The sequence below is a fragment of the Saccostrea cucullata genome, unplaced genomic scaffold (genome assembly GCF_032062105.1).
Source record: "Saccostrea cucullata isolate Sc308-1 unplaced genomic scaffold, CSIRO_AGI_Scuc_v1 ctg2572, whole genome shotgun sequence".
Lineage (NCBI taxonomy): Eukaryota > Metazoa > Mollusca > Bivalvia > Ostreida > Ostreidae > Saccostrea > Saccostrea cuccullata.
The window spans coordinates 25,404-50,961 of record NW_026935442.1 but is presented as its reverse complement, the minus strand read 5'-3'; the positions used below and the strand labels follow the sequence as shown (position 1 = coordinate 50,961).

The 25,558-nt window shown below is 34.9% G+C and overlaps 1 protein-coding gene across 1 annotated transcript; it reads right to left on the bottom strand.

Annotated features, from left to right (window-relative positions):
* Window positions 1–14,794: 14,794 nt before the first annotated feature.
* LOC134242855 (uncharacterized) lies at window positions 14,795–22,002 on the bottom strand. The gene is made up of 10 exons (XM_062724998.1): window positions 21,902–22,002; window positions 21,399–21,505; window positions 19,371–19,433; window positions 19,124–19,180; window positions 18,729–18,851; window positions 18,371–18,499; window positions 17,500–17,550; window positions 15,636–15,752; window positions 15,066–15,197; window positions 14,795–14,878 (listed from the first exon to the last, which is right to left on the bottom strand). Exons 1-10 carry the CDS (start codon window positions 22,000–22,002, stop codon window positions 14,832–14,834), a joined length of 927 nt encoding a protein of 308 aa, XP_062580982.1. The 3' UTR covers window positions 14,795–14,831.
* Window positions 22,003–25,558: the final 3,556 nt, after the last annotated feature.

Sequence of the window (25,558 nt, the reverse complement as noted above, 5' to 3'; positions counted from 1 at the left end):
GAAGCACACCGCCGATGTGACCGGTCAGCAGTGGAACGGTCAGCATTACTCCATTGCACTTGATGCCATTTCTGATGTTTTGGATGTTCATATTTGCTCTACTCCAAAATTTGCATTGTTCAACGGACTTTTGAGTTTGAATACTGTGCGGTATCTCCATCAATTTAATATAATTAATAAAAATAAGTCTATTGTAAAACGTAATTGTTGATAACATAGTTTTAGGACTTTAGGAAAAAATCTTTAACTATGGTTTAGATCTTCAGAAATGTCTTGAAAGAAAATGACCTTTTCATATCTTTATGGTAGTATTGGGAATTAGGAGAAAATTAACAAGTCGTGTACATTAAATTTTTAGTCAGTTTGGATCAAATCGATGTACGTAATATCCTACAAAATTAGACACCGAAATATTCCGCTCTATTAGTGCTTCTCATTGTAGCAATGATGCTTTGCAGATATACACAATAAAAAAAATTAAATGTCACTGAAAAAAGTGCATTTATCTTTTTCATCTCCTAGAGTAGCAGATTTTCAATACGTTCAAGTGAATTTTAAATGAAGTCCGTGACAATATTGAATTCATAATGAGTAATATATTGATATACGCCGAAGGCGTTTACGCATAAAATTATCACGCAAGCCAATCGATTGATCATTGTCATGAAATCGAAAAATCTAAGTTATTCCTTATATTTACATGGTATTGATTCCTCCAATCCACGTGCTAAAACCCCCGTTTCTTGTCTCTATTTGTCCTGCCCTGTGATTTTTTTTTTATTCGCGCCCATCGATGAACCAGAACATTGACGGAGAAATAAAGTACATAAAATATTTGTAATTTTATCTTGTACAAAGACATTGGAAATGTAATTATTGAACAATGAACCATCTTCAAAAGATGAACTTTACTGTCCCTCACTCAGAAATCAGCAGTGTGGGTTTAAATGATAAGTTTATCTTGATCATTTATAGTATCTTTTTAATATTTCTATATTTTTAACTATTTGACAGGCGAACTGTTCAATGCACGATTTTAAACAACGACCACATACACTGTAACCTTTTTGAAAATCTAGTGTGTTTTACAATTAATATTTTGAGATTATGTTTACAAAAACGTACGCTGAACTAGGACCTTAGGTCCCCCGCGCAGTTCACGTCTATCGGGTCTGTTTACTCCGCTACAAAATGTAGTGCGTTGCATACGTAAAGTGAAAATAGAATAAATCGTAATACTGTGAAGCCTTTTCAGTGTAAAAAAAAAACAGAAAATTTGTTTTTGTCAAGGGAATAACCATCTGTGATGGGTATTAGAAAACAAAGAGGGGGAGGGGGGTTGCTGAGCAACATTAACTGCAATATTATAAGATATATGATATATTAGAGTTTAACATTTATGGATTATGTTGGGTGACCTGTGGTCTCCCCTATGATTTTATTATTCCATGTAAGGTTATAGTATCTATATAACACAGTGCCTAACTTCTGATCTCCTTACTAATAGTAAGCGACTCAGAGTAAACGACGTACGTCAAATCTCTGCATTCGCAGATCTCTAACAAGCAGGGGGGGGGGGGGGGTGAAGATTTTGCCCCCTACCACCCCCTTTTCATTTCGCTCGGACTTTTCACCAATCCTTTAACATAATGGAATAATTATTTGTTAATAAATTATTTAATGTCTCTTTTGTCTTCCTTATGAGGTCATGCTTAAATAGGCGACCTCATCACTTTAACACTCTTTGCCGGAAATCCCTGATTTTTATTTATCTTACAAAGAAGATGTACACCCTGTATTGCAAAGTTTGGGGCTGCATGGAGTTCTCCTCCCCTTTCCCTGGAATTAACACATCAAATTCATAAACCCATCAAAACTACATTAAAAAAGGAAATAAAATTTAAAAAATGCACCAATTGTTATTTAACTTTGGGATACATATACTGTATTTGAAGACAAGCAAGTTGACTAATCCTCCAAATTCCAATTACATACATGTACATTTAGAGAATTCGGAGAAATTGTGCACTTTTTCCTCGGTCAAAAAATTAGGGTCGCAATTCTTTTTTTGAGAGGATTTGAAAAATAATTCTACACATACCATGATTTTAAATTATTGCCTACTTACAACTTTCAATAACATCGTAATAATGTACAACATAAGATTACCTTTGTCTCATTCATATACTACAATTTGTGAAGTATGAAATCCTTATTGATGGACAATATAAGACTTCCGCTTGTTTCCATAATCTTTATGCGAATACCAGAGGTAATAAAAAGTTAATAAGACCAGAGGTCACTTTATATCGTACATCTTTAGGGCGACCATAGGTCACCTTATATTGTACATCAAAAGGGAGACCAGATGTCATCTTCTGTTCTACATCATATGGGGGACCAGAGGCCACTTTTTTTTGTACATCACTGCGGGGACCAGAGGTAACCTTATATTGTATATCAGTAGAGGGACCATAGGAAACCTTATATTGTACATCAGTAGGGGGACCGGGGATCACCTTATATTGTACATAAGTAGGGGGACCAGAGGTCACCTTTAATTGAATAACAGTAGGGGGACCAGAGGAAACCTTATAATCAGCAAATAACAAGGGGGAACAAAAGTTATATTATACTCTAAATCAGTAGGGAGACCAGTAATCATCTATATTTGTACATCAGTAGGGGACCCAGAGGACACCTTATATTTAACATCAGTAGGGGACATCAGTAGGGGGACCAGAGGTCACCTTTTATTGTACATCAGTAGGGGAAATGTGTCATCTTATATTGATCATCAGTAGGGGACCAGAGGACACTTAATATTACACTGTACATCAATAGGGGGACCAGAGGTAACCCTGTATAGTACATCAGTAGGGGGACCAGAGGTCATTTTATATTGTACATCAGTAGGGGGACCAGAGGACACCTTATATTACACTTTAGATCAATAGGGGGACCAGAGGGCACCTTATATTGTACATCAGTAGGGGACATCAGTAGGGGGACAAGAGGTCACCTTATATTGTATATCAATAGGGGGACCAGAGGTAACCTTATATTGTACATCAGTAGGGGGACCAGAGGACAATATATTGTACATCAGTAGGGGAACTAGGGGTCACCTTATATTGTACATCAGTGGGGGGACATCAGTAGGTCACCCAGAGGATATCTTATATTGTACATCAGTAGGGGACCTGTGGTCACCTTATATTGAACATCAGTAGGGGACCAGAGGACAATACTACACATTACATCAATAGGGGGACCAGATGTAACCCTGTATTGTACATCAGTAGGGGGACCTTGGTCACCTTATATTGTACATCAGTAGGGGGACCAGAGGACACCTTATAATGTACATCAGTAGGGGGACCAGAGGTCACCTAATAATGTACATCATTAGGGGGACCAGAGGACACCTTATATTGTACATCATATGGGGGACGAGAGGTCACCTAATATTGCACATCAGTAGGGGGACCAGGGGTCACCTTATATTGTACATCAGTAGAGGGACCATAGATCACTTTATATTGTACATCAGTAGGGGAACCATAGGTCACCTTATATTGTACATCAGTAGGGGAACCATAGGTCACCTTATATTGTACATCAGTAGGGGGACCATTGGTCACCTTATATTGTACATCAGTAGGGGGACCAGAGGCCACATTATATTGTACATCAGTAGGGGAACCAGGGGACATCTTTTATTGTACACCAGTAGGGAGACCAGGGTCACCTTATATTGTACATCAGTAGGGGGACCAGAGGTCACCTTATATTGTACATCAGTAGGAGGACCAGAGGACACTTTATATTGTACATCAGCAGGGGGACCAGGGGTCAACTTATATTGTACATCAAAAAGGAGACCAGAGGACACATTATATTGTGCACCAGTAGGGGACCAGGGACCTTATATTGTACATCAGTAGGGGACATCAGTAGGGGGACCAAAGGACACCTTATATTACTACATCAGTAGGGGGACCAGGGGTAGAGGACACCTTATATTGTACATCAGTAGGGGGACCAGGGGTCACCTTATATTGTACATCAGTAGGGGGACCAGAGGACACCTTTATCATACATCAGTAGGGGGACCAGAGGTCACCTTATATTGTACATCAGTAGGGGGACCAAAGGACACCTTATATTGTACATCAGTAGGGGACCAGAGGACACCTATATTTACATCAGTAGGGGGACCAGAGGTCACCTTATATTGTACATCAGTAGGGGGACCAGAGGTCACCTTATATTGTACATCAGTAGGGGACCAGAGGACACCTTATATTAATCATAGGGGGACCAGGGGTCACATTATATTGATACATCAGTAGGGGACCATAGGTCACCTTATATTGTACATCAGTAGGGGGACCAGAGGTCACCTTATATTGTACATAAGTAGGGGGACCAGAGGTCACCTTATATTGTACATCAGTAGGGGGACCAGAGACATTATATTGTACATCAGTAGGGGGACCAGAGGTCACCTTATATTGTACATCAGTAGGGGGACCAGGGGTCACCTTATATTGTACATCAGTAGGTACAACATTAGGGGGACGAAAGAACACCTTATATTGTACATCAGTAGGAGATAACAGTAGGGGTACCAGAGGTCACCTTAAATTGTACATCAGTAGGGGGACAGAGCCTTCAGTTCAGTTTTAACGTTCGTTACTAGGTGGACCAGAGGTAAACTAATATTGTACATCAATAAGTTGACCAAAGGTCACCTTATATGTTATTTCATTATGGAGACTCATGGACACCTTTATATTGTTCAACAGAAAGGGGACCATAGGTCACCTTATACTGTACAAGAGCAGACGTCAGATTATATTGTACATCATAAGGGGAAACGGAGGTCACCTTATACATCAATAGGGGGTCAGAGGTCACCCTATGTTGTAGATCATTATGAGGACCTTAGGTCACTCTATATTTTACATCACAAGGGGGACCAGAGGTCACCTTGTATTGTACATAAATAGGGAGACCAGTGGTCCCCTTTGTTGTACATTTTTTAAAGAAATCAGGCATAAAAGAAATATGAATGCAGAGAGATAAAGCATCAACGATTCTAGACCCGTCTTAACCAACAGACACCTAAAAAGAAACCAAGGGCGGACCAGAGAGTACAGATAAAATGCTTATTAACGAGATGCTAGAGGTTCACTTAAGAACACGACAAGAGGCCTATTGATCTTATAGGTCATCTGAACATCTTGTAAAACTTTAAAACTTTCATTTCAAATAATCGGTAATAATTAGCAATAATTAGTAGTGCTCATTGACCACAAAAACCCTCATCCTGAGGTCATATATTTCACAATTTTGAAAAAAGGACCATTGTTCATTAAAAAAAATTGGTTTATACCAAAGAACAAATTTCAAAGCATTAATTCAATTACAGTATTGTCTACAAATTACATGGTACCCATGAGCCAGGGGCCTTGAAATTTATAATTCTGGAAGACGCTCCCTTGCTTATCATAACTATATGTAGTTAGTTTAATTAATATCCAGAAGCAGAGAGGAAATTTTATATAGAATTAAGGAGGCATGGGGGAATTTCTCAAATTAAACTTTAAATTAACCATCAGAAAAATTGGTTGCTTTTTTTTTTATACGGTATCATGGCAACATGTCAAAAAATGACATTTTTTACATTTGGCAAAGAAAAAATTCAATGACATTTTAGTTTTAAAAATTTGATAAACAGGTTTTGTATATCTTTATATGGAGCTCAAAGTATTAAAAAGTCAAAAAATATTCACTGAATTTTATAAAGTGCATACACCTAAAAATAGCATTTTTAGGATGAATTTGAACTTTAAGTTTATATAGCCCCATACCAAGAACAAATTATGATATTTCAGTTTGGTTGGCAATGGTTGCCAAGGATTTTATACAAGAGAGAACCTTTAAATTTACACTGTATGTTTAAATCATTTATCTTTTAAGAAAGCACATTTCATAACTAATGATGATGTTGTGTGGTCCTTATATTTAAATCCATTTGGGGATTCTTTAAATAAATATTTTAAAGAAAAAATATGCTTAAAAAAATATTTTGTTTCCTTTACGTACCTGTAAATGCAATTCCCAAAACTTTTATGATTGATATTCTTATTAACAGCTAACTTGACTTTTAATTTTGACTATCATCCAATCTCTAACTGGGCAAAAGCTGGCACACAGGGTTTAATATTGATTAAAGTTCACATTTGGTAATCGAATGCCCTTCTTGGTAATTAGCAACAGTTTGTTTTCTTCGTCTTGATGTTAATGAGTAAAAGGTTTTCAATAGATGTTTCATCAAACTTAATTTGAATGCAGCAAAAAATAATTTTTTAACCACTAGTACGTTGTTTCCATGGAGGGCAAAGTACATTTTTCTTATGGTGTTGGTTTTGCAAGGTCCTAAGAAAAATTTCCATTTTTTCCTTAATGAGCTTAACCCAATCTTAGTGTCTGATTTTGCTTGGTTACAAAAGGCAACCATAAACGTTATTTTTAGAAATATTGCTTATGCCTATATACTTAAGGTAAAACATTTTCATTGTTTTTCTTAAAGTTTGAGCATGTAACACCTACAATTAGTGAATAAGTGTTTTTCAGCAGGTCACCATTTTAAATGTATTCCAAATGTTTCAAATTACCACTTATATTAGCATATAAGGAGTCTAATTTCTTTACAGTATAAGTGGCAACAAGGTGTCATTTTTTGTGAGGATGGTTTGCCTTTTCATAGATTAAGCCTCAGGATTTAAAGGGGCTTCTTATTCATATTTTCCGGCTGTTACCATGGCAAAACATTAGCAACGAAATTTTGTTTGACATATGTTTCTGGGGTCAAGTACTAAGAATGGGTGAAGTTTCATCAAAATCGGTGACCATGCGTGGCAACGAAGTTTAAGTGGTTACAGAGAATGGCTATTAATATCCAGGAGCAGAGAGGAAGATTTTTTTAAAGAATTAAGGAGGCTTGGGGGTCAACAAATTAACCATCATATTTAATTTTTTTTTAGATACGGTATCATAGAATGTCAACTATCATTTGGCAAAGAAAAAATTCATACATTTTAGTTTTAAAATTTTATCATTTTTGTATATCTTTATATGGAGCTCTTCTTTTAAAGGAGATCAAAATAGTCTGAAAATGGCTGCCACCCCCCAGCCTCTTTAATGAATTTAAACTTTACAGTTTATATAGCCCCACCGTAACACCGGAACCCCTGACCTTTGGGTCACGAATTTCAAAACTTTGGAGAGAATACCCTTCCTCATCACAACTTTTCATGTAGTTAGTCTGTTTAATATCCAGGGGCAGAGGGAAATATTTTCAAAGAATAAATGCATTTCATAATTATTATTATTGTTGTTATGGGTATTTCCTGTGTGAACAGAGTGGTGGATCTGTGTGGTTTTTATGTCACGTGACATGGTCATATAAATAGCAGGTGCGTGCTTAAAAAGTTACTCTACCGCTCGTACAGAACGTGTAAGGAATGGAAACCAGTAAATAAGCCACACACACACACACACACATATATGTATGTATTATTTAATGATTAAAAATAACGTGTGTTGAAATGTGTTGAAGTGAATACAAATGTCTTAAATCTGTAATAAACGTTCTGACGAGCAGCATTCCATACATATGAGTTGATTATTCTTTCAATACAGAATAAAAAGTATAATTAATTTATATTCGGACGAACGAAGTGAGGAAGAATATAAATTAATATAAATTTTATAGCCCTGTCCTAACCCAGGGCCCCTGACCCTGGGACAATGAATTTCACAATTTTGGTATGGAGTCAATGCTTATAATAATTATGCCAACAGTTTGATGTTAATGAGTAAAGAAGATTCTTAAAGATTTCATCAATTGTAGTAGTTTCGCCCAAACTTTCTTGCCTTAGGGGGTGGAGGGCAGGGACCATGAATTAAAAAATCTCCCCTTCACCCATAGATGCTTTATGCCAAAATTGGTTGTAAATGGTTGAGGGATTACAGAGAAAAGCTGAAAATGTTCGAATGTTAACGCACAATGCACAGCGCACGACGCCAGAAAAAAAAACTGATAGCAATAAGTCACATGCGTTGATTCAGGTGACCAAATAAGGAGTCCTTTGGTCTCAATATTTATGTAAAATATTAGGTGTCTTCTGGTCTCCCTGTTGACTTACAATATAATATTATAAGATGACCTCTGGTCTTCTTATTGATGTAAAATATAAAGTGTCTTCCGGTTTCTTCATTGTCGTTCAAAATAGTGTTATCATTAGTTTTAATGATGTACAATATAATGTGACCTCTTGTCCCCCTACTGATGTACAAATTACGAGGGCTGTTCAATAAATAATGTCCTGAACTGTATGACATACAATACTAAGCTTGAATTTTTCGCATTATTGCATCTTTAATGAATTTATAACAATTGATGTGACTACTTTTCATCACATAGTTTAATTGTGAGAAGCTGGAAAACAAGGGTATTCGAGACACTGCATTAAAAATGAATTGTAAAGAATCAGTAAACTAAAGTAAAATTAAACCGTCCATTAAAGCTGCTGTAAAACTTGTTAAGAATCCCAAAGAAATACTCACTGAAATATGTAAAAATTTACTGCAATCAATGTTTGTTTTATAGACAATTGAGCAGGTGGATTTCAATGATAAAAATATATAATGGGCATCAAAAATGGATACCGTACTTGCAAACAAAAATTAAACAAATAATGTACTGTTTGCCAAATTTCAACAAATAATCACTGATGGTGTATGATTGACTATACGACACATAGCAAAGAATGGAGGCGTACAAGGCGAGGACAATCCCCCGCTCTGAAAAAAGATATTTCTCAATTCGAAAAGTAGTATTTTTTCAAAATTTTATGGTTTATATCATCTTTTACATATCAAATTCTGTATTTCATTGTTTTAATAATTAATTTATTTTTTACACATGTTTTTAAGACATTTGAAAACAAAAAAAAGAAAAAGCTTCATGTATGATTCGAACTCTCTTCATAGCTCAGGTTTAGTCCAAGACCAACCGCTTTAACCACTACGCTACGAAGTATATCCACTATTGACGTCTTTCAGTGTTATTCAATGGACGGGTTTGTTGAAGCGTAAATTTTATCAGAAAAGTTCGATTTTCACATAGAATGGGTTCAGATTCCATTTTTTGGACAAATGAAATAGATTTCACATTTACATTTCCATCATTTAAGCGTTCACGAAGAATGGAGACTTGACCCATTCATGTTCAAAATTCGTTTTTTATAGCTCTATTAAACCCATTTTCCACTAAATATGCTTAACTGTCAACTTTGAAATAAATATTATCAAATGATAAGTCGTTCAGAAAAATAAAATAATAAAATATTTTGAAGATGACATTACTGAGAACATGATTTTAGAAATATATATCTTTTCTGTGAATTTTGAAAAATGAGAAACATTTTGTCTCAGAGCGGGGGATTTACACGCCTTATACGCCCTCTTTCAAAATAGACATCATTTCGGGAGTAGTTCACACTGTTTTAAAAATGTTTGACAGAAAAAAAGCTTAGTACTCAAAAGTAACCCTTTAAAAAAATGAGTGAAAACGACTGCGTATAAGAATATATGAACAATTATTAAAAATATCAGTAATTGTAGTTATCCACGTTTATTTGAATTTCAAACAGATAATGAAACTTGAATCTATTGCTTAAAACCCTCAAAACAAAATTTACAATAAGATGTACTTGACAAAAACAGCAAAGGTCTGAGAAGAGCAGAGAATTGCAAGAGCACAAAGATAGATTTATAGGCAATTTTCTTAAATATTAGTGGTCTTATTGTTCAAATTCGTATTCGGGGATGCAGTTTAATTTCTGGAGGAATCTAGAAAGCAATTTTTTGGCAAAAAAATCAAAAGGTTAATGAGAATAAGGAATCCACAACATTAGATTTTTTTCATGACAGCGTCCAAACCCGAAAGCCCTGAAGAGTAAAGGAGTCTTGGGGATAAACAAAAGTTAATGTTCATTCACATTAACAATATTCGCCAGATCTTTCGCCTTTTGACTTGTTCCATTTGCCAAACTTGAGAAAACGCCTTTCAGAAGGAAGAAACAAGTCCAGGAAATCATAGGATCTGCAATAATCCAGTATACAAAGGTTCATACCAGAAAATGAGTTCAAAAAACAATTGAAAATGAATCAGAAATTGGATAAAAATGTTACTTACATGTGTTTTAATGAAAAGATAATTTTAGGTTAAATCATTATAACTAAATTATTGAAAAGCGACTTTTGTTTCTTTCCGAGCACCGAAGACATTATTTATTAAACGACCCTTGTATAAGGTGACCTACCGATGTACAATATCAGGTGTCCTCTGGTCCCCCTACTGATGTACAATATGAGGTGACCTCTAGTCCCCCTACTGATGTACAATATACGGTGACCTCTGGTCCCCCTACTGATGTGCAATATAAAGTGGCCTCTGATCCCCTTACTGATGTACAATATAAGGTGACATCTGGTCCCCCTTCTGATGTACAATATGAGGTGACCTCTAGTCCTCCTACTGATGTATAATATAAGGTGACCTCTGGTCCCCTTACTGGTCCCCTACTGATGTACAATATGAGGTGACCTCTGGTCCCCCTACTGGTGTACAATATAAGGTGGCCTCTGGTCCTACTGATTCACAATATAAGGTGACCCCTGGTCCCCCTGCTGATGTACAATATAAAGTGTCCTCTGATCCCCTTACTGATGTGCAATATAAGGTGACCTCTGGTCCCCCTTCTGATGTTCAATTAAAGGTGACCTCTGGTCCCCCTACTGATATACAATGAAAAATGGCCTCAGGTCCCCCTACTGATGTACAATATTAGGTGACTCCTCTGGTCCCCTTACTGATGTACAATATAAGGTGACCTCTGGTCCCCCTACTGATGTATCAATATAAAGTGTGGTCCCCCTATTGATACAAAGAAGGTGACCTCTGTCCCCTGCTGATATACAATATAAGATGACCTCTGGTTTCCCTGCTGATGATCAATATAAAGTGACCTCTCATCCCCTTACTGATGTACAATATAAGGTGACCTCTCATTGATGAACAATATAAGGTGACCTCTGATCTCCCTACAAATGTACAATATAAGGTGACCTCTGGTCCTTCTGCTGATGTAAAATATAAGGTGACCTCTGGTCCCCCTTACTGATGAACAATATAAGGTAGCCTCTTGTCCCCCTTACTGATGAACAATATAAGGTAGCCTCTGGTCCCCCTTCTGATGTACAATATAAGGTGACCCTTGGTCCCCCTTCTGATGTACAATATAAGGTGACCCTTGGTCCCCCTGCTGATGTACAATATAAGGTGACCTCTGGTCATCCTACTGATGTTAAATATAAGGTGACCTCTGGTCCCCCTACTTATGTACAATATAAGGTGACCTCTGGTCCTTCTGCTGATGTACAATATAAGATGACCTCTGGTCCTACTACTGATGTACAATATAAGGTGTCCTCTGGTCCCCTTATTGATGTTCAATATAAGGTGACCTCTGGTCCCTCTACTGATGTACAGTACAATATAAGGTGACCACTAGTCTCCGTACTAATGAAAAATATCGGGTGACCTCTGGTCCCCGTACTGATATACAATATAAGGTGTCCTCTGGTCACCCTACTGATGTACAATATAAGGTGACCCCTGGTACAACTGCTGATGATGATCAATATAAAGTGACCTCTCATCCCCTTACTGATGTACAATATAAGGTGACCTCTGGTCCCCCTTCTAATGTTAGATATAAGGTGACCTCTGGTCCCCCTACAGATGCACAGTACAATATAAGCTAGTCCCCGTACAATATAAGGTGACCTCTGATCATCCTTCTGATGTTAAATATAAGGTGACCTCTGGTCCTCCTACTGATGTACAATATAAGATGACCCTAGGTGCCCCTGCTGATGTACATATGTGACCTCTAGTCATCCTACTGATGTACAATATAAGGTGACCTCTGGTCCCCCTACTTATACAATATAAAGTGACCTCTGGTCCCCCTACTGATGTTCAATATAAGGTGACCTCTGGTCTCCTTATAAGGTGACCTCTGGTCTCCTTATTGGTGTTCAATATAAGGTGACCTCTGGTCCCCCTACTAATGTACCTTATAAGGTGTCCTCTGGTCCCCTACAGATGTATAGTAGAAGGTGTCCTCTGGTCCCTTTATTGGTGTACAATATAAGGTGACCTCTGGTCCCTCTACTGATGTACAGTAGAATATTAGGTGACCACTAGTCCCCGTACTGATGTAAAATATCGGTGACCTCTGGTCCCCCTGCTGATGTATAATATATGGTGTCCTCTGGTCCCCCACCTGGTTCACAAAATAAGGTGACCCCTGGTCCCCCTGCTGATGTACAATATAAGGTGACCTCTGGTCCCCCAACTGATGTACAATAGAAGGTGACCTCTGGTCCCCTTATTGGTGTACAATATAAGGTGACCTCTGGTCCCTCTACTGATGTACAGTACAATATTAGGTGACCACTAGTCCCCGTACTGATGTAAAATATCGGGTGACCTCTGGTCCCTGTGCTGATGTACAATATAAGGTGTTCTCTGGTCCCCCTACTGATGTACAATAGAAGATGACCCCTGGTCCCCCTATATAAGGTGACCTCTGGTCCCCCTACTGATGTACAATATAAGAGTGACCCTCTGGTATACCTTTGGTTGATGATCAATATAAAGTGACCTCTCATCCCCTTACTGATGTACAATATAAGGTGACCTCTAGTCCCCCTACTGGTGTTTAATATAAGGTGACCTCTGGTCCCCCTTTTGATGTACAATATAAGGTGACCTCTGGTCCCCCTACTTATGTTAATATAAGGTGACCTCTGGTACCCCTTACTGATGTACAATATAAGGTGACCTCTGGTCCCCCTTACTGATAAACAATATAAGGTAGCCTCTGGTCCCCCTACTGTTACACAATATAAGGTGACCTCTGGTCCCCCTTCTGATGTACAATATAAGGTGACCCCTGGTCCCCCTGCTGATGTACAATATAAGGTGACTTCTGGTTTTCCTACTCATGTTAAATATAAGGTGACCTCTGGTCCTTCTGTTGATGTACAATATAAGATGACCACTGGTCCTACTACTGATGTACAATATAAGGTGTCCTCTGGTCCCCTTATTCATGTTCAATATAAGGTGACCTCTGGTCCCTCTACTGATGTACAGTGCAATATAAGGTGACCACTAGTCTCCGTACAATGTAAAATAGGTGACCTCTGGTCCCCGTACTGATGTATAATATAAGGTGTCCTCTGGTCAACCGACTGATGTACAATATAAGGTGACCCCTGGTGCAACTGCTGATGATCAATATAAAGTGACCTCTCATCCTCTTACTGATGTACAATATAAGGTGATCTCTAGTCCCCTTTCTGGTGTTAAATATAAGGTGTTCTCTGGTCCCGCTACAGATGTACAGTACAATACTGGGTGACCGCTAGTCCCCGTACAATATAAGGTGATGTAATGTAAATATAAGGTGTGACCTCTGGTCCCCTACTGCTGATGTACAATATAAGGTGACCTCTGGTCCTCCTATTGATGGACAATATAAGGTGACATCTGGTCCCCCTACTTATGTACAATATAATGTGAACTCTGTTTCCCCTACTGATGTACAATATAAGGTGAACTCTGTTCCCTCCTACTGATATACAACATAAGGTGACCTCTGGTCCCCCTACTGATGTACAATATAAGGTGTCCTCTGGTCCCCTACAGATGTATAGTATAAGGTGTCCTTTGGTCCCCTTATTGGTGTACAATATAAGGTGACCTCTGGTCCCTCTACTGATGTACAGTACAATATTAGGTTACCTGTAGTCCCCCTACTGATGTACAATATAGGGTGACCTCTGGTCCCCCAAATGATGTACGATATAAGGTATCCCCAGGTCCCCCCTATTATGTGCAATAAAAGATTACCTTTGGACCCCTATTGATTTAAAATGTAAGGTGACCTATGATCCCTCTGATGATGTACAATATAAGGTGACCACTGGTCTCCCTAATGATGTTAAATATAAGGTGGCCTCTGGTCCCCCTACTGATGTACAATGTAAGGTGATCTTTGGTCCCCCTATTGATGTACAATATGAGGTTACCTCTGGTCACCCTTTATTACTTTCACGTTTCTGCTAATACATATATATATTAGAAAGTTGATCTTTATAAAGTTATAAATATGATTATTTTGGAGTAAGACAAAGAAAATTGTCTATCATATAAAATTCAATTAATATATAAGGTGACCTGAGGTCTCCGTATTGATATCGATGAATTTACTTTTGTGCCTTTAATGCCTGGAGAGTTCCTGTATTACTACAGTTTTTCAATGCATTGAAACTGTAGTACAAAAATTGCCGATAGGCAAAGCACTCTGTGTCATCAGTTCATTTAAAGACTGTGTACTGATAAAACGGGTGCACAAAATGTCTGAAAAATTACCAGTGTAGTAGAGCAGGACAACCTCAGCTAGCTCTCTCCCGGAATCTCTTCCATGAAGTAAGATTTCCACCCGAGGTGAAATCTTACAATCCCCCTTTCTTTTTCATAGTAGGATTTCCGCCATTTTTCAATACGAGATATTTTTGGCCAAAAAGGTCCAAAGAATTTTTAATGAGAATATAAAAGCTTCAATATTGACAAATATTTTTTTTTAATTTAGCTTTTTGACAAATTTTTTTCAAAGACATCAACCAAGCACTGAGGAAGTTTTTACCACATACATGTAATCAGTTCCTACAATACAATATTTTTAAAATTAAACAAATCTTTAATAAAATTCAATATTTCGAACCTTTCATTGGATTAATGAATGGTAACATCATATTATTTTACTCTGAATGGCTAGAGAGAGAGAGAGAGAGAGAGAGAGAGGAATCCAAAAAATTATAAACTTTGGCATTCTTTTTGTAAAAATGGTTACCTTTGCAAATACCGCAGAATTTTCTGCAGTTATCTTCGCGCCATAGGCGATACAGAGGATTTATGCATAAATCGCTTTGATATTCGTCACAGTTAGGAAGTTTGTCTTGACATGCAACTGTAACTGTCGGTGCTAAAAAATAAAAATATTGTTTTAGATTTTGCTTATCCCATATTTTTTGGTCAAAGCATAAACAAATTAAAAGAATCAAACATCCTCTATTACCCTTCAATGTTTTCGCGAGTTTTTGTTAATTCAATTGATTTATTTATTTCTGTTTTGTTTTGTTTTTAATACTTTTGAGAAATCTGTAATATTGACAAGATTGACTAAAACTAGTAATTTCATAGGATTACTTTACATTCAAAATTTAATTTATTATTTAAGAATCGATACACCTTAAAACTGTATCAGTTCCCTAATATGAAACTATATTTGTATTACTGGTACCTGTCAAAGCTTTTTTTCTGGAGAATAGCAGAGACAAATTGATTTATAAATTTTGTTATAGAAAATTGCCACCGGTTTATACACAAGACAAATCACCTCATTACTTTCTTAATGGCATACCTTGACAGAATCCACAATACAACGGGCAATTACTCTGAGCCCAAGGATAGTAAATTCCATCCCTGCTGCATATCTTTGCCGAATTATATACTTTACAATTTAGTGTATCTCTGCAATCTTACACAAAAAATAGTTAAGATACAAGTTAGAATACAACAATCAAATGTTTTTCATTTTGATTTATACAATTATATTTACTCACAAAAATAACTTTTTGATAGCCAAAAATAACGAAATGTAAATTGGAAATACATATGTTTAGCAAGTTCTTTTTTTTTCAAAGATATATTTATAACTGGATATTATAAAAACCAGAAGTATCTGTTCAGACTGTAGCTCTACTAGTTTAAACTTATAATAAGGAAGAGAAAAGTAGCAGTTGGGACTTAAAAATTTACGACAGCAATAAATAGAATAATGATCCTTTATTAATTTTCTTTTTATGGCAAGATTGCAATAAGCCCAGTTGTAAAAGTAGCTTTACAATCTACAAAATTTTCAATTTTAGTTACCATAGGAGCATTAATCATCAAAATCAGAAACACAAAACTGATAATTATGTATCTTAGTGTAGTCTACATGCATGCCAAATTATATTACAATCTGACTAAAACTGTATTTGGAGTAGCATTTTGAAAGTATTTCACAGAAATTATTTTTTTTAGTTACCAAGGCAACACCACTCTTTAAAATCAAAAACTCATACACAGGATAACGTATCTTAGTGTAGTTTAGTTATGTGCCAAGTAATATTGAAATCAGACCAAAACTGTACGAGGAATAGCATTTTTAAAATATTTCACAGAAATTTCTATTTTTAATAAATACAGCAACACCGTTCATCGAAATCATAAACCGATATACATAATTCCGTATACTACTGTAGTCTACTTGTTTGCTAAGTTATATTGAAATCAGACCAACACTGTATGAGGAGTAGCATTTTAAAGGATTTAAGTAAAATATCTATTTTAAGTAAATACGGTAACACCATTCATCGAAATTAAAAAAAAACGATATACAGAAATATTTATCTTAGTGAAGTTTATGTATGTGCCAAGTTATATTGAAATCAGACCAAAACTGTAGGAGGAGTAGCATTTTGAATAGTTTTTTACAGACGGACGGACGACGGACGCATTACTATAGCATAAGCTCTTCTGGTCTCTGACCAGTAGAGCTAAAAAAGAAGACCACATTCAGAAAATGGGAACATAACAATGAGACAGGGTATTGACCAAAAGCTAATAACAAAAGGTTACATGTATCGACATTTTTTTTTACAATCAGCAATTAGGAAAGTCTATGATTGATGAATGATGCATAAACTTTGTTTTCAAATTTTAAAAAACGCCTTGAATTTGAATGTTGAATGACGTCTTTGATAGAAATTGTTAGAAAATAATTTTAGACAGAAATGATTATGAATTTTTCCCGCTTAGCCAACAAGGACTAATCTGCTATATTTGAACATTATGCTTTCCTAAAACCCGCTGACTATATCTACCTTAAGAAATTCTAGCTCTATGATCAATGTGTCTTATTGTAGAATTTTGATGAAAATTTTGATGAAAACGTTGTAATTATTCATCCACCAAGCACCCTATATTAAATATGAAAAGTACTGATCTGCTGGGTATATAGCAAATATCGTGTCACTGTTGGTGCGATAAAAAAAACCCTCTCTGAGTAACTATATGTAATGTGACGCTGAATAACATACAATCAATTCGTCAATGTAACTTTATTGGAACGACTTTTTCTTGTTTTAATTCACTAGTTATTTAAAAATTAAAATGCTAGAGTATACTTCGAAAATTAATGCACTGTTTTAACTGGGAATTCAATTAATATAAAATATAACCTGTTTGTGCTGTAGGAATAGACAGTGAAATTGTAGAGTGCCTATTTTGGTCTGAAAACAGAAAGTCATCACTCAGTAAAAGTTATAAAAATGGAATACAAAAACACCCCTCGAAATTCAAGATAAATTCTAGAGGCGGGATCGGGTACCTAGGAGAAGTAAACATCCCCTGTTGGCTGGTCACCCGTCGTGAGTTCTAGGTAATAATCAAGCGACAGAACCTCTGTAGTCTTTACAATTAATATGAAATAAGTTAGCCAAAATATAATCCTATTATTGGTTATATTTGCTCATAATGTCGACGTATCGACAATAGAATTTACGCAATGCTGAAAATGATATGAATAATAATTAGGTATTTTTATCATATTAATTATCATTTACCCTGTGATAAAATTTATGTTTGAAATTGAATTAACACAGTAAAGATGAATAGATTAGTATGAGTTGTAAAAAAAAATTAAAGACATTTTTTGACAGTATTTCTTTTTTCTAACATTCAAGCATACTTCTCGATCAAACAAATGAATAATTGTACCTTGACAAAATAGCAGTAAGGAGTTGATCCTAACTTCGCGGGTTCGAATTCGATCATGAGACATCTGCTCTAAATACGCAAAGTAAGGAATTGATTCTTACATCGTGGATTCGAATTCGATTACGGGACGTGGAGACCAGTCCTTCTGCTGACACTATATTTAGACCGAGGTCCTGTGTCGCAGTATGTGCTGGCACGAAGAAGATCCCTTACTACTGAATTGCCCTAGTTGCTGAGCATGTCAAAATTTGCAACTTTCCATCAGTAAGTGGAAGCGTCTCGATATTGGTGAAAAATTATCCTAAGAGACGTTAACCAACAAACAAACAAAACCTTGACAGAATCCGCAGCTCTTCTCACAATTCCTTCTGGCCCAAGTGTAGTAAGGACCATTCACATCACAAATTGCAGTTGAATTGTAAAGAGCACAGTTAGCACTTGGTTCATCTTTGCATAAAGCTACTACAAAAATATTTACTAGTACATGTACATTAATTAACCATTTTATATGTACCTAAACTATAGCTATACACATTGAAAAATATTTCAAATCCATTACTTTTATAATACCAGTTTACTCTTCATTTTCAAATATAATTATCCAAATGTTTGGATTTTTATTATTTGATTTAAAAAGCAAAAAATTTCTTCGGAATATATAAAAATGTTATATAATTCTTGCTTGGCGTACCGTGACAAAATCCACAGAACAGAGGACAGTGTTTCCTTGCCCAGAGGTAATAAGCACCGTGTAGATCACATATAACCGTGGCGTTGTAGAGAGAACAATTGGCACTGGGGCTGTCGTTGCAGGCTGTTCAAAGAATCAACGATAATTATGTGTTTATCATGTTTATTAGAAGCTAAAAATGCATGCAGAAGATTCTGTTTATCGTATAAGATATTTTTGTTTTTAAAAATTGTATAATGCCAATAAACAATATTCTTTCAATTTTCTACTCTGAACTTTTTCAAAACAAATCATTATTTTATAATGAAAATAATAAGAGTATGCTGGAGTAGACTTCGAAAATCAAATGCACTGTTTTAAGTGGAAATTTATAATAAAGTGATTTAAAACATAACCTGTTTGTGCTGTAGAAATAGACGGTGGTATTGTTGAGTGCGTACGCGTATTTTGCTCTGAAAACAGAAAGTCACCACTAATTAGAAGTTATAAAAATATCTTGGATGTGGGAGATATTCTTTTCCAAAAGTAATTTACTGTATTGTACGTGATAAATACTATATAGTATACTAAAGCCAGACACATTTATTATTATTTCTTGATTTCAATTTCTTTAAGTATTTCATTAAGCCTTTATATACTAACTTTCAGAAGCTAAAAGTGATGTCCGTGTTGAGGATGGAGTTGTAAAAGGAGTTGTCCAAGTAACTTCATTAGAAAAAGAAAATATCCAATATAAAACACCACGAATAATGTAAAAAAAATATTTTTGGATATTTTACTGTAAAATTGTAACACAGAAAAAAAACGCGACTACTTTCCTAAATTTTGCAGCAGTACACCATACATTTTCATTTGCATATGGAGTTTAATTTTCCATGTTTATTTGATACTCAAGATTATGCTCTTCGCACAATTTCTTCAAAGGAACAGGCTATTGACAAATAATTAGTTAATTCCAAAAATCGGCATTAATTTTTCAAGGTCAACATTTCGCAAATTCTATGTTTTAAACAATAGCATTGGTAAGAAAAGCAATTTTTGTGAAGTCAAATGCTAACTGCGTTCAAACAAAGTGATATTTTATACTGAATTATTTAAGTTTTTCTTGATAATGACAAAACAATGCATTATTAAATATATGGAGATAACGAACAATATTTAAGATTAAAAGTCCATAAAATAATACAAAATAGGAGCGTAGCAAACACGGACCTGGAAAACATTACAGTTGGGGTCTGGTTCCATGAAGGAGTGAGCATCTCCTGCTATGTGCTCCTTGTCATGATCGCAAAATAACGGGAAAATGAAGGATATGGAGTTAGCGAACAGTATTCAGTTTCAAAGTCCATAAAACAATACAAAATAAGAGCAGAGCAAACACAGACCCCCGAAACATCAAAGGTAGGATCAGGTGCCATGGAGGAGTGAGCATCCCTTGCCGACCGGTCACACCCGCCTTGTGCTCCTTGTCATGATCAGGAAATAACGGGAAAAATCTGTCGTCAATTCAGTGTATAAATATTGGACTAACAATAAGTATGAAAACCATCAGTCAGAATTTTACTCAATAATAATTTATATTTGCAGACAAGGTATTGTATGGATCATAGAACTTACGAAATCATGACTTTCAATGAGACTGCTGATACTGGTATTCTTGTTTCATCAACTTCTTTATTAACAATTTACCTCGTTTAAGAAATTGCTTATACTTAGAGCATCCCCTTGTTTATCGAATCACTGTGATATATACACTCCGTATGAATGTGATGAAGGTATATTGCTGCATAAGGGAAACTTGACGATAGAGACGTTAAAGTCGTCACGTTTATTTTAGAGCTTAGTTGTCAATTAACAATGGAAGTAACCACTGTTAATTGACAATACGTCGTCGATTTATCTAAATGTCGAGTTGAAGGCCATAGCAAGTGTTTTCTTCTTTACACGCGTACGATTTTGCACAAATTCTGCTTCATTTGAATAAAAAATAGGTTATTATCGATTATCCTTTGATAATCACGTATAATCTGTTAAAATGAAGATATCATTCTTGATAGTCCATGTAAATTACGACTTAGGAGCAGAGCAAACATGGGTCGCTAAAACATTAGAGGTGGGACCAGTATCATGGAGGAATAAGTATCCTTTGTCAACGGGTCACATACGCGGTATGCTCCTTGTCATCTTCAGGTTAAGTTTCAAAAAAAAAACTATTTTTTTGCCACATAAAAATGTGATAATCATTTAAATATCTCTTTAATCTTTTTACTGTCATTTATATTACAAGAATAAGGACAAAGGGATTTAGAGTCTATCCGGTTTTGTGTTTCCTATTGTAATCGTGACAAGAAACACATGATGGGTGTGACAGATATTTCCTCCTTCGTGGCACCTGGTCCCACCTTAACTGTTGAGCAAAATTACAGTTCGTTATCTTCGTATATCATATAAAAATAAGTATACATCACGCTAATGAGAAAATATTATTATTCAGATATCCTGTTGAAGAGATTGTTATTTTCTAAGGGAAAAGGATGAATGGCTTTTTAATTCTATCTTTTGATGTGTGAAGCAAATTCTAGTATTTACTGTAGTATATAGAAGTATGAAGATAAACAAGCTTTCTTCGCCATTGGTAAGAGAAATGAAATAGTTATTTCTAGAATGTACCTGGAGTACCGGTATATTTACACATACTACAAACAAATGGACACAGAGGTCTGGTGTCATTCGAGATGCAGGATTGTGGGTAAGTAGAATAACAAAATGGAGGATCCCTAAAAAGTATACATGTATACAACCATTTGGTAAGCATTTATCGAAATACCACGTAAAACTAAAATCTTAAACATCCATTGATATAATATAAGTTCTGTACTTTGTTTATGAATATTTTATGCTGAATTTCTTTCTCTCTTTAGAGCTTCCCTTTAATATGCCGACGGTCCATTAATTTTTTTGCAATTGCAGCCGTGCCCATAAGCGCTTAATAAAAGAGTTACATGTATATACTGTACTTATATCTTAGAACTCTGCTTCTTCATTTCACTGTTCTGAGAAAAAATCAATCTCTTACTTTGGAAATCTCTTTGTCCAACTCCTCGGAATGAATATGTTTAATTCGTTTAAACATGTTTTTTTAATTATGACCCACTATCACCCCTAATACAAACTTTCCATCACAGTTATGGATGCCAGAACGTTTCCCATTCTTTATTGCAGGGTTTTCTGTGGGGACATTCACTACCGGGAAAAAAGACTCCACTGTCACCATGCCTAAATAATACGGATCATGAAGTTAGTTAAGCCTTAAGAAATCAATTTAATAGCTACTGGAAGCGTATTAGTGCCACTTGGACACTTTTTTTTTTTTTATTTCAACACTTTAATCGGTAAATTTTTTAGTCTGTAGAATTTACACTTTAATCTGTAAAATTGAGACTTTAATTTGTAAATTGTACACTTTAATCTGTGAATTTTACACTTTATTCTGAGCAGCCTGTACTGTAATCTGTTAACATTAAAATTACGGTCATTAAACGAATTTGCATATGATGATATCAATAACATATTCACTGAGAATACATACGGTACTTAGTAATAAATACAGGTTTTTTTGCATATATGCGATATGGCTGACGTCACAATAGCCGTATCAGCCCTGCAGGACTGATATGGATTTGCGGGGCTGATATAGGTTATCAACCCTGCAGGGCTGATAGGGATTAATATCACATCCCTAGTAAATTAAACCTCAAAAAACAGTAATTGTGATCATACACATATTTTGGGGGTTACATAATTCTCTTAACGACAGATGATACAAACAAATTTTTTCTTTGAAAAAGATTAAATATCATGTCACAAGTTTAGAAAAGTGGATGGTCCTTAGAATTTTTTCTCTGAAGAACTGGAAAATGAAATAGACTTGGAAAATATTAGTAATATTTCAAAAAAACAAAACAAATATAGACAAATCACATTCAGTAAAGGTTAACATGTACAGGTGAAAACAAATTTCAGAATATGTTACCTTGGTGCTAAAAGTGTAATATTAACTTTTGAAAAATATACCAAGCCAGGTGAATTTTAAGAGGCATATCAAAATGACAAAAATTTAGCAATATCACATAGGGTGATTTTTACCATTTAGCTTTACCTAATAAAATTCACCTGGCTTGGTATATTTTTCTTAAGTTTATATTACACTTTTAGCACGATGGTAACATATTCTGAAATTTGTTTTTACCTGTAAACCTGTACTGAATGTGATTTGTCTATATTTGGTTTTTCATTGAAATATTACTTATATTTTCCAAGCCTTTTTCATACTCCAGTTCTTAGGTGAAAAAATTCTAACCTAAAGAAAAATCCACTTTTCTAAATTTGTGACATGATATTAAATCTTTTTCAAAGAAAAAAATTGTTTGTACCATCTGTCCTTAATTTTAATACCTTTTTGAATGTAATGATAATATAATTGATAAAAATAGATTATTTTAAAATTACGAATTGGGGACATTTGAAATAGAAGTACATGCAGAAACAAACCGAAACTGTATGAGAAAATAGACTGTGTACATTTTAAGAAGATTATTGTTAAACCTTGTATCATATATATTTCTTTTCATAACAATAAATACATTTTCTTTGTGATAATAAATAATTTTTATTGTGCAATGTCCCTGTCGCTTAATTCTATTTCAACCACATTACAAGCAAACACAAAGATTATACACCTGATAGTTTTGTTCTCCTTTATTTACTGATGGGCTAAATTTGAAATTTCAATAGATTAATTACTCCTACTTAGATAATGTAATATGAAATTGAACAATTTGAGCAAGTTTTATAAATATGTTTACGGAATGAAAGACATTTTCAATCGTAGAGATAAGAAAGAAATGTACGTTACCTATATTCTTCCATTAAGAATATATATTAAGTAGAAAATATGAGACGACTCTGAATAAGCAACCCCTTGTATCCTGTAAACTGGCAAAGACGTTTTGCGTAACACAATTAAAAATTATTTTTTACATGAAAAGTGATCATTTGAAATGTACGTGACTGAAATGTACGTTACCATGAAATTCGAATTAAGTGAATCTCGCACGAATTTTCATGTATTCTCATACTTTCATACACTCGAATGTGTACACAAAGGAAAGTTTCAAAGGTTGTAGGTCGGCTAAATCCCAAAATTAATGAAAAGAAACGTTTCTGCTGAGGAAAAAAATATATTAAGGTCAATTATATGTAATATAATTTTGATACCTGGTATATATTTCTGAATACGAATCCTGTATGATGCATTTCTTATCATATGCAAGTTCGAATAGTATCAATATATTGCGTGTCTAACGTACGCTTGTGGAAGAGAATTGATTTTTATATTTGAAATGTACGTTACGTATGGTAACGTACATTTTTCGTATTTTTACTGACATTTTTTTTTAATTTAGTCAATGAATTGCGTTTACACGAGCGAAACAAAATTATCGTTACAATCCATTTGACAACTGGCCACATAAATCCATCTAAATGCACCCCTAATCCTCGTAAATGTTTTAGACTGTTACCACATGCTAGAAAATTTATTTCAAAGTGTCTTAAATTCATCTTTGGCAACCTTTTTGCAGTTTGTTTACTTTTAATATACGACTTTTCGTCAATATTAATTTAATTGTTGTTGATAATTTAAAACAAGGTATGCATAGGCTTATAATTGGTAAAAAAAGAAACAAAAAATAGAAAAAAAGAAACAAATAGGCCTAAACCCAGAACACAAGACGGTCACGTACATTTCAAATACTGAAAGGCACACAATACTCAGTTTTGTTTGAATTATTGCATTTTGGGTTATATTTTTCCAGATCTGCTGAAAAGCACGTATGCTTGTGTTTTGAAAAACGAAGTTGCAACATACTAAATGAAACTGTTAACAAACTGTCGATGAATATATTCGGAATAGATTTATGTCAAGTTTCAATGGCCAAACACGAGCATTTGTTAGATCATAGCAAAATACGTCTGACTCTTATATTTTTTGTCTGTACCCTTGCACACAGGTAGAAATAACCAGGCTACGACCGGTGTCAATTTCAGCGAAATAGCACAAAAGAATGGTAATGAACTGAGGTGGAGGGGACTCTCCAATAATATGTGAAATGAACGTTACCGAAGTGACGTGACATTCATGTAGTTGATGACAAATAACCTCGTTTGTTACATTATGATTTCTTATATTACTGCCTTAAAACGCTTCATTAAAATGATTTTTATGTCAATAATTGCTTTTTTTTCAAAAAATTTTTATTACTAATTTACATATTATTACAAGCTTGAAATGTACGTTACCTACTCATATTCTGAGGCAATCATGTCTTTATAATTGTGATTGCGACATATAACACAATGTGATTACATAGAGAATCTTTTTTTAATAAACTGAAACAAAACGATGAATTTTTAGATGAATTTTAAGTATTTTATTAAACAGAAATATATCTTGAAATGTACGTTACATTTACGTAGTTTTCTAAATCGGCATGGATATATGTTAAAAAAGACAGTAACTACAAAATAGAATTTTACTACATGTACATGTTAGGTTCCAGTATCTATAGAAAATGACAAGATTCCAAAACTGATCGCTCTAAACAAAACAGAGAGAAGAATTTAAAGCATATATTTAAAAAATGTTTTTATACATCTGGATCAAAAAGTAACCATTGTTTTTTGAAAGGAAAAATCAAACGCAAGTTCGTATGCTGAGAAAATATGTTGCTGACAGAGTTGGTAGGATGTGCTGGTGTTAAGATGAGCTA